General features: G+C 40.2%; 1 protein-coding gene across 4 annotated transcripts in view; it reads right to left on the minus strand.

The window, feature by feature from the left end:
* The window catches only part of usp34 (ubiquitin specific peptidase 34), a 68274-nt gene extending 59002 nt beyond the window's left edge, over nucleotides 1-9272 (minus strand). For 2 of the 4 annotated variants that reach the window (XM_017433762.3, XM_017433759.3), the window contains exon 1: nucleotides 8920-9271. In XM_017433762.3, coding sequence (XP_017289251.1) covers nucleotides 8920-8962 — 43 coding nt within the window. In that variant the 5' untranslated portion in view covers nucleotides 8963-9271. Of the gene's footprint in view, nucleotides 1-8919 lie in introns of all 4 variants that reach the window. The other 2 variants (XM_017433760.3, XM_017433761.2) reach the window with 2 other exon arrangements.
* Between the last annotated feature and the right edge of the window lie 2167 nt (nucleotides 9273-11439).

Raw genomic sequence — 11439 nt, forward strand, 5'->3', positions numbered from 1 at the left:
AATTTGCACAAAGAAGTATAACAAAATTAGGGCTGGTTTGAAACTTTTGCACAGTGCTCCATGTCTATATTTTATACTAAATCCTTATAAAAGGAAGAGTCTGAAAAGAAATGATTTTCCAGACTATTTCTTGTTTATCATACTTTTCAAGACTGTGTAGGAGTTGTATTTATAGCAAACTAAGAAGAAAGGACAAAATATTTCACAAAAAGTGATATTTTTTTGAAATAATCAAAACAGAATAACTTTGTAGGTAATCTCTAAAACCGCTTGCTGATAAGAGTCAAACATCAACTGATTTTACATTTTCTTTGACAGGTAAAAAGCAGAAATTCCTATGAACAAATGGTCCTGAGTAAAAGTACAAAGAACAGTATTGGGGTTGGCAGCTCTAGTTTGGAGACTCTCTCATTTAATACTGTAAACTCTCAGAGCTCCAGTCTAAAGTTGCTGCTTTTGTTGTGGCCTTAAGAGATCCACATCACACCCGCCCAGCTTCAGGGGATCAAATGTCTTCGCTGAATTTCTGACCTGAATTCAGCCACAAAGACGCACAAGATAAAACAGAAAAAACCAGCTTTGACTCTGTTGTCCTGCCTGTAAGGCAGGATTGGTTTCAGATCTTTGTGTAAACAGAAGTTCCTCGACATCATCAACACACAGAGCAAAATCTGGCTGATTTCTTCTTTTCCTTCTGCAGTGGTGATCAGATTATGTTTCACCTCATCTACAGCGATTTCTGAGAACGAGCACTCAGGTGCGGGCATAAAACTGAATTATGGCAGCAACCGTGTCACGTGGATCTAAATACAAAAGAGGAGGAGGAGGAACACCTTTACTCTGTGTGATTACAATCTTCATCTCGGCAGTGGCTCAAACATTCACACACACTGCAGGTGTTTAAATATGGATGCTCCAGCTGTGACTCTGTAATAAATGCAGCACAGATGAAATGTGGTTTTGCTGGTGGTCTGAAGCGTTCACTGCTTAAATGTCAGAATCATCACAAACCTCTCTGTGCCTCTTAGTTTCCAATCTGTTGACGTTTTTAAAGATTTTCAGCTGAGTTACTGGACAGAGTTAAAAATAATCTGTAGGAAACGGTCAACATTTTGTCACGTGAGCTGGTTGCTGAAATGATGCAACTGAATATGTATTTAGCACTGATAAGGAAGAACATTTAGTCTTTTTCAATGTGTTAGAAAAGGGCAAAACTATCCAAGCAGAGCACTGTTCAAGATACAGTATAGCAGGGGTCTCCAAATGATGTACCACAAGCCAAATTAGGGACAGACATTTTAAGCTAAGACTCCTGCATTTATTCAACTCTGTGTTCAGTGTTGTGTTTTAAAAAAGCACTCCTAATAGAAATGCACCATTTGAAAACAACTTGTCACTACCAGGTGCTGGTGTAAAAATAAATATATAAATATTTTAACTAGACTTTGAAATTTCGAAAAAAACAGTGCCGATCCCCAGCTCGGACCCAGACTCAAATGAAGTCTTATTTGGACCCAGACTGGTTGTTCAATTTCAATATCAATAATTTTTTATTTTTTTACCCGTGCACACTTTCTAGCATTTACAGTAATCAATAGTTAAGTGTGCTCATTACAACTAGGCCTTCTCTGCCCTTCCAAACATCACACACACATGCAGATGTAGACTTTCTAACATTAGGCAACACTCACGAGTGGATATGCGGCAGCCTACTGATGTTTCTGTACAGATGCTACACAATTACACCCAAACCAGGAACATTTCGCTCATTTAATAATTTGAGCGCATCACACATAGGTTTGAGAGCTGAGCCGACCAAGTCAAGATGCAAAATTTACAACACACAGGATTTACTGAAGACAATCCAGAAACAAGTGTGTGTGTAGGTACAACCAGGTTCAGTAAAAAGGCTACAATACACAGGACTGTGTAATATAGCAAGTGTATTCACAATATCAAGTTTTCCCTTATCAAAAATGACTATGTCACAAATATAGAGTATAACCTTTAACAGCTATTTTTTAGCATCTGCATCTAGCTTCTCCCAGCTTCTTCAAATGCATCATAGCTCACTCCCGTCCCCTCCCAAAAACCCTGGCAGAGCACCCTCCCCCAGTAATTACGCTCCCTGCAGGTTTATTACTGAGACTGGCTCGGCTTTTTAGCTCATCTCCAGCAGAATTATGCTGGACTTTCTGAAAGTGACTTGTTTGCCTGCGTCTTTGAGGAAACTCAGGTGGCTGTGTGTGCTATATGATGACTCACAGACTTAAGCTAACAATAACCTGATAAAACTGTCAGACACAACGCCAACAGGTTTATTTTGGTTCCTGTGCTGCTGTCTCGTAGCCTCTCCAAGTATATTTGGAGCAGGTCTTTATGCTTTAACATTGGTCATTTTATTAAGCTTCTGGTCAGAACGAGTCGTGTTTATTTTAAACCTAAGTCACCTATAATGACCGTGTTCACTATGTGACATGAGCTGCTGTTCTAATCTGGTCATCTAATATGGTTCTGATGTCGGGTGCTTCGCTCATGTGTTTGTATTGTGTTTATGAGAACAGATTGAGTTCACTTTATGTTTGCGATTACTATTTCTGTAGTCGATTTGCATCAAATGGTGCCTGAATGTTGTGGGGTGACCGGTCAGAAGACTGTCTTCATGTTTGACAGATTGCATATTAATGCTAGTTCTGAAGATGGACTGATTAAAAGTCTCTCCAGCTGTCGGATTATGTGAGAGGACAGTTGTGAGTGTTGTTGTTTTATTATCCAAGTGTGAGAACAGCTGCATTAGGTTCTAGGGTTAAATTAAACAATAATACAGTGACTAAAAGGAGGATTTAAAAAGACTGAGATATATCGTATATCGTGATAAAGCTGCGATATTAATTTTTGTTGGTGTCGCCCAGCCCTAACAACCCTGTTGTGAATGACTCTTGGTCACTTTGTATCCCCATGTTTGATCAGGCAGCACACAGAGCTACAGCAGACGGGCAGGAAGGCTGGAAAGTCTGGGTACAAAGTGACCAACAGCTGCTGGAAAAACTCTGCAGCAAAATGAGCCAAATAAAGAACTGTTTCACACAACGCTGTGCTTTTCTTTTTTAAAATCCCTCATTCTTTTAGGATGAAATTTGAAACCATTTTTTCTTGTTTCTCCAAAGGTTTCCATGGTGACAGATGGACCTCCTGTGTTTTCTTTAAGCAGCTGAAGTTCTCACAGCCTTTCCACCGAGCTGAGTGCATCGTTCCCAGTTTGGAACCAAGCAAACAGCAAATCCAGGATTGAAAGAGATCCAAATGTTTGACTTATACTTTTGGTTGTTGTTGTTTTTTCAAAAATAGTCCATATTTTTGAGTGATCGCTTTAAAAAATCCATTGATATATTTCTATACTATCATATCCACCTTTTGCCTTCTTTGGTAACTTGAACACTTGGAGTCCAAAGGAATTACTGAACTTCCTATTACTGCTGTGTTCTTGTAACTCTGCTTTAGTTGGTTTTGGTTTGTGCGTTTGTTGAAAGAAAATATGCATTTTACCACCCTCAATAAAGCCTAGATTCCAGCCCTGGGTCTGTAGTTTCATTTTAGTTAATGGGAGCAAATCTTTGGAAGTGTCTTCCATTTTCACAGAGGATCCCTGGAGTTCAGCCTCAGAGGCCATCAGGTTCTGACTCATTCACATTGGTTGGACCACTAACAGACAAGAGTTACCGAATTATGATAAACTGCTTGAATTTAACACAGGTTAACAGAAATTAGGATGTACAAACATGCAAAAAAATCATTTTAAAAGATAAGTTTAATTTTTAGAGTGAAAGCTAAAATTGTGATTTATTTTTAGTTTCATAAAATGTGAAAAGAGAAGTTTAAACTCTTTCTAAGAGCTTGTGTGTTAAGATTAGCTGGTCTTTTCTCATATTTGTGGCTGGAAACTGTCGAGCTGCACTGGTTGTAGCTCTTTTAATAAATTCATGCTGTAGGAGTCGGCTCCTCCTGCTGACCTACATGTGAACTCTGACCACATTTCCTTCTTCGAGTCTTCACTGTGGCTGTACTGACATCAGCGGTTACTCCAGCTTCTAACACGAATCAAGCTGCTTCCACTGCGAAAAACAAGAACACTGATGTCTTCTCAGATGCCTTTTTACCAGATGATACTTGAAATAAAGGCACAGAAAGCATATGTATGCTTAAGGAACAGAGTGTACAGAACGTACAGGTGTCGGGATCACAGATAAGGCCAAGATCAGGAATATAAACACCTAAATGGAAGTCTGCTGGTCTTTGGTTCTGTCATCTTTAAAACATATGTCTTTAACAGAAAGCACCTTATCTTCCAGCTACAGCAGCGATTCAGCCATTCAGGGAACAAGACTGACAGCAGGTCTTCAGCACTGGAATATTATGAGCTTAATTAACAGTAATTAAAGTTTGGACCTCAAAACTTCATCTTTGCAAAACATGTTTAAATTTGAAGTCATAAATCAGCCCTTGTCGCAATATGAAGGAAATCTGCCCGTGCGATCCAAGTCTGTGTAACAAAGATTTGTGTTACTAATACAAGAAGTTAATCGGTGTGAAGAAAAGGAAGAGAACAGATGTGTGTGATTAACATCTGTTCACACTAGACATTTGACGGTTACCAGTTTCAAGGTATACCCCGGTGTTAAGAAGTCACGGTGTGAAAACTGCTGAATTTGTCTGTCATTCAGCTGTGTACGGTAGCTGTGGGGTCTCCTGAACTGTTACGCTCACTAAAAAGAAAAGACGACAGTTGTTTGTACATTTTATTCAGCTAATAACGCCGACAGTCATGGCCTATCTACCAGAGCAGCAACATCCATCTCTCTTTTCAAGATAATTTTTGCAACAAGCTACAACGTTAGCATGTTAGCAGATAAAATATATAGCACACTGCAAGCTAGCTATGGAGGCTAACTTCGGCTTGTCAGGCTCTCATCGCTACTTTACAAAGAGCCGAACAGCAGAGAATACGTAAAAGCCTGCCTATTAAGCATGATTATTTTAGAATTGTTCTACTTTAGTTTGGTCGGCCAATTGTGTTTCTGCCACTTGAGGAACTGATAAGAAAGGAAAACGACAGCCGTCCGTTTACTTATTTCTTCTAAAAAGGAAACACGGCTCGTTTCTGGGTACATAACATTGGTCCAAACATAAAACAATTCAAACGGAAACATCAGCTCACACAGTGAATGTCACCTATTAATGTACAGAGCTGCCTTAAGTGTCATTAAACAAGTTTGTCATCTGTCTTTAAAAAAAAAGCACTTTAAAAACAGCCTGACTCTCTGATGTTAGATGTAAAAATGAATCTCAATAGTTGTAATTAATTTAAAAATTCAACCTTAATCCTAAATATCTTCAATACCAGCCCATGCCTACTTCACACATACAAAAACAAACCTTTTTTCTTTGTGTGAACTCTGGGGAAACAGAATTGTGACTTTTCTTAAAGTCTTCTGCTTTTTAATCTTAAGCAGATGTTAAAAAAACAACCTAATATCCACTCTATTATTTATGCAGTTTTCCTAATTACAAATTCATTTGTACCCACCAACAAACATCTAGTTTTTTTCAGGCAGATTTATTGCCCATTCTGACAAAGTCTGGTTTACAACATCAGGAATTCTTTGTGTAGAACTGGTCTGACTTAGCCCCGAGGCAGGAAAACATTTGTCAAATATAATTCTGTTGTTAACCTTCATTTTCTCACTCTCTTTCTGTTTCCCATAAGCACATGCTGCTGCAGCAGATCTGAGGTCACAGGTCACCTCCAGACACGGCACATGGACCTGCCAGTCTTGTTGACAGAGCTGTCGCAGCTGACAGCCTCCACCCGCCGTGGAAGCCCCCGCCATCCTGCCCTTCCACAGTTATTTGTAATGCGAGGTTTTAAACGTCGCCCTTCGATTAACAAACAAAAACTAGACTTTTTTTTTTAATCACTCGTACAAAAATTACAAAGCTGCTATCCAGAAGCAACAAGTCTCACAAGCTGATAAAATAAGAAATACAGCTGCCAACTTCACAAACAGTTTTACATCTGCAATGTTTTAGTGTTGCTGTGTGCGCTTCAGAACCAATAACTTCTAATCAATTGGCTCAAACAGGGCGGACAGTTTCTGTACATATGATCTGGTTGGATTTCCATCAGTCACTGGTCATCTGACAAAGACCAAGGTCAACCCCTCACCCTGAAATATAATTATCTTTTTGGAGTTAGTCACATTTTACCATCTCCTGTTTCACCCTGACAAATATCTCTCTGCACAAAGCCAAGGCTGTAAAGAATTAAGGGTTAGCATTCCTTGGAGGAATGCATATCACCTGCCAGCTTTAAGGCCAGAGTTTCAGACTGAGATCATCTTCTGTTGAGAAATAATGTAGCTGTTTTGGTCAAACCTTGAAAATAACATTAGGCACAATCTCAAATGATATCGCGAGTGCTGTTAATGACTCTCAGCTACTACCACATCAAATTTTAGCTCGATATCTGCTAAACTGATTGAGTTATAGCTTTTTTTGTGCAGGGTAATGTCAATTAACTGTGGCAAGTATCCTAAATTGGATTGACTCCAAAAGTGAATCGACTGTACATGTACGTCTAATGATTACTTATACGTAAGTTTCATTAAAATTTATCTAGTGATTCATGAGATATTTTGCTGACAGACAAAAGCACACACACACACAAGCATAGGGTGACTTGGAGCACCACTACATGCACCACTCTCACATATGAACAATGGGGAAAACTCTGAATTTCAGACCCCCTGTTCCTATTTTAACAATAATATCAGTCGATATGTAGTCTTCTTTTGTCGCTCCCCTTAGGGGTCACTAAAGCAGATCTGCCTCCATCTATCCCAGCATCCTCCTCTGTCACACCAACCCTCTGAAGATCCTCCGTCACTACATCCATGAACCTCCTCTGTGGTCTTCTTCTGTTCCTCCTCCCTCCATAGTCAACATATTTTGTCCTGTCTGCACACATCCAAACTACTCAACCTGAGCTGTCCCTGTGTTGGACTCCTTTATAATCCTGTCCTTCTGGTTGCTCACAGTGAAAATCTGAACATCATCTGTCACTCATCTCCATCCACTCCACCTGCCTGCTCTCTTGTGTTCTGTCCATTGTTTTGGATCGTTGACCCCAGGTACTTCAACTCATCCACCTTCAGTACCTCTACTTCTTGCAGCTTCACCGTTCCACCAGTCTCTCTCTCTCTCTCTCATCACACACAGATTCTGTCTTCCTTCTGTGAATTTCATTCCTCTTCTTCTCCAGAGCAAATCTCCACCTCTCCAGGATCTCCTTCACCTGCTCCCTACTCTCACTACAGATCACGAAGAACTCACACAGACCTGCCTGCAGCAAATTGTAAAAGACAATGATGTAAACAGGAGCAAGGCTTACCTACCTGCAGCTTTAATGGGTTAACTTTAGAAACAAAAGCCAGGTATCTGTGTGTGTGTGTGTGTGTGTGTGTGTGTCCAAAACAAGAGCTGAAACTGTCCAGGATCTAATACAATCTGGACCTTTCATCTACTCAGACATTTTAACAATAAAATACAACAAACGGTGTTCAGGTAACAAAGAAAATGTGCTTTATCTTGTTTTAAGTTACATAAATTGCTAAATTGCAATCCATATGAGCACAGTCATCACAATAAAAGTCACAACAAAACTCCATTAATCACACAATATCAGACAAAGAAAAAAAAACCGTTTTAATTAGCCTCATGCTAACTTTGAATAATTGAGGCTTGCCAGGGTCAGGTGATGCAGTGTTTAACAAAGTGGTGTCAAACACAGGATACACAAAGGCTGCATTCGTACTACAACTCAATTTTCAACTATTTAATCGAACTTAAAACCGGGTCTACCGTGGAATAAAGACAAATCTTATTTTAAGTGTTTCAGATTGCCTTGAAGTGCAACAAGGCCCGACCAGCACTACAAATTTCTCCAATAAAAGCCACATCGCTTTTCACAAATATTAGCTTAAGTTGACATTAGCCAATACGGTTTGGTAGCAACCTTGTAATGAAATTTACAACTAAATTAACAAGTAGCACAGCTGGTGTATAAAGAAAAAAACACCACACTTCAACAAAAGCATGCAAAAGCAACCGAGAATTACCGAAGTGCTTTTGATAAAAATCGCCTCATTGTAGCCAGTAATTTTCTGGGCTAGCTTAGCTGTGGCTAGCTAACGCTTCACAGAGGAGCCAAAACACTGATAAAAAATGTCTGCTCGCATCTTCATGTCAGCACTCTTAACGGAGGGGGTATTTTGGAGAATTAGCTGGGCATTTGGAGAGTCGGGAAGGTTCGTGTGTAAAACAATGGGAGGCAGCGGAGTGGACATCGTGCAGAGTGACCTGACAAACACATCAAACAAAGTCAGCCAGCCCTGCTAGCTCAGCGGCTAACTTAGCAGGCTAACTTCTTACCCGTGGAAGCCGACTCTAATTCTATTCCTTTGCATCTATTTCATGTCCACCGTGCAACCGTGATGAAGTATTTCACCTCACGACTGTAGTGCAACCGATAAGATAATTTCGGTACCCTGGAAGTTGGATTTATTTGGGGTGTTTGACAGACAGGCCCAGAAAATGGCATCAGCCTTAAACCGAAACAGTCCGACCGCAAAAACACAAATGTCACCGACCAAAAACAACGCTTTGCCAGTGTCACCAAGTTTACTTATTTGGGGCTGAAAAAAAGACCTGGATGGAAACGTGCGCAAATCAAGAAACCACTTAAAACTTATATTTAGCTAGTCACCAAGCTAACATGCTTCCAGCTTTAGTGAGCATCGATGCTAAACATCAAGCAGCTAAATCAGCATCATCTGATGGAAATAAAATGATTCGTTTACTTACTTTCATTTAAAACCTCCACCAGTTCAGCGCAGTTTTCACACATTGTTCATGGAGAGGAAAACTGAGTGCGCCTACTCAAACCATTGCACTGGAAACTGTTGTTGGCTGCTTGTAGTTAGTTGTTTTGGGGATATTAAAAAGGCCCAGTGAAGGGGGTGATTAGTGAAGGTTATTCCACTAAATGAAACCTGGGAACAGCAAGGTGGAGGACGTGATTTACATCCAAGCGAAGATGGTGTTCACCAAAAGGTGAAGAGGCACTGAAGGATAGAAGTCTATCACCAATCTGAGCGTTACTGGAGAGTAGAAACAGCAGCCATGATGAAAAAGGAGGGGAGGGGGTCGATACAGCATGTCGGCTGTTCGGCATTTTCCGTGCGGTGCCCTTCGTCTGTTCGTGTTTTTTCGCTTGTCTCGCGATATTTCCCGAACACGGTCTCAAGGGCAAACGAGCACAACAAGAAATAATCGCCTCAGCTCTAACCTTTTGTGTTTGAGGCAGTTATTACCGCATTTTCATTAAAAATGTATTTTTAATAATTGCCTATTCTTGTGCAGATTAAAATGAAACAAAACTTGAATCATGCTAGCACGCTAATCTTGGACTTAAGAAATAATCTCCAGCCTATAACGTACGAAACCACTGGGGTTCCCAAAATCCGGACCGCGGTCCGCATCCGGACACAAACGAATCCAGTCCAACTTTATTTGTAATGCACTTTAAAACACCACAGCGGACCAAAGTGCTGTACAGAGTCAACTATAAAACATGGCTCACACAAGACAAGAAAACATAGAGACAGAAAAGTAGGGTGAGGCCAGGACATTCAAAGATTTAAAACCAAATAAAATAATTTAAAAATGGATCCGAAAATAGACAGGCAGACAGTGGAGTGAAGATAAAACAGGGGAAATGTTTTTGTATTTACATGTGCCAGTTAAAAGCTGTGCAGCAGAATTTTGGACCCTCTGCAGTCAGGCAATGGAAGACCCACAGCCTCCATCTGAAGGGAAGTATCGGTACAGTAATCCACCCGGGTGGTGACAGAGGCATGGCCTGCTGTCTCAAAGTGCCTCATTAGAAGAATGAGTTTTAATTGGACCATCTGCCTTAAATGATAAAAAACGCTCCTATGACTGCCCTGATCTGGCTGTCTAGTTTGAGGTCAGGATTCAGTTTGACCCCCAGATTCCTCACAGTTTGCTTGCTGTACTGAGTCAAGGAACCTAAATCTACAGGGGAGGACCCACTAGTGCTTCCAAAATCCATCAATTCAGTCTTATTTTCATTCAAATTAAAAAAGCTGAGTGTCATCCAGGCCTTTATATCCTCAAGACACCTAAGAAGTGAACTGATAGAGCACGTATTGACTAGCGATTCAACGCCATGTTTTCTTAGTAAGGAACCAAGTGGGAACAGATAGAGGGAGAAAAGAAGAGGTCCTAAAACCAAGCCTTGTGGGACTCCACAGGAAAGAGGAGCAAAGGAGGATCCTGACCCACCAAGGCTGACACAGAATGTTACCAAATATGACCTGAACCCCTCCAGAGCAATGCCCTTGTTTCCCACCCTCTGCTATAAAGGAGACAGCAATATATTACGGTCTACAGAGTCAAATACAGCTGTTACATCTAAAAGCACAAGGACGAAAAAGTCACCAGTTAGTAGCTAAAAAAGATATTATTAAAAACTGTTAAAATGGCTGATTCAGTGCTGTGGAGAGTTTTTAAACCAGATTGAAAAACCTCAAAATGTTATGTTCCTCAAGAAAGAAGACTGACTGCACTATCTGCTCGAGGGCTTTGGAGATAAAAGAAAGTTCAGAAACGGGCCTAAAATTAGTGAATATTGTGTAATCCAATACTGTTTTTTTTATTAGAGGTTGCACTACAGCATGTTTAAAATGATTAGGGACCACACCGGAGGACAGACTGCTGTTGAACAGTTCAAGTGCAAATGATCCTAGAGTGGGAAGAGTTCTTTAAAATGTCCCGGTCCAGATAAATATCCAGGTCCAGATAATACTTCAATTAGTCATCTGAAGCCATGGCTTCAGATGACTAATTGAAGTATTATCTGGACCTGGATCAGTTGTTAAATTTCAGAATTAAAATCACATTTATCACTTGCACATGTTCCCATATTCATGGTAATTTTCTCCAATTTACAGAACCTTTTTCATTGCAGGCAGCAGTTTTTCCTACATTTACAGTGATTTTAAGCAGTGCAGCTTTTTCCATGCATTTTAGGCAGTAAAGGTTTTCAGCATAGTACATCATTTTAGGAGGCAGTTTTTTTTAGCAGTTTCTCTTTGCAGAACGAAGCTGCCAGCCCACAGAGAGGGATGGGCATTAAAAGAAAACAGTGAGGGAAGAAAACTAGCATGGCTGTCACCAAGAGAACGTTTGGACGTTTGCTGGACGTGTACATGTTTTTAAGTGGCCTTTGCTCAATTTTAATTGAAGACCACTACAATAAAGTCATCTCCCTGCAACTTTAATCAAAAATGTAATAAACAA

This window comes from Kryptolebias marmoratus, linkage group LG3 (assembly GCF_001649575.2).
Source record: "Kryptolebias marmoratus isolate JLee-2015 linkage group LG3, ASM164957v2, whole genome shotgun sequence".
Taxonomy (NCBI): domain Eukaryota; kingdom Metazoa; phylum Chordata; class Actinopteri; order Cyprinodontiformes; family Rivulidae; genus Kryptolebias; species Kryptolebias marmoratus.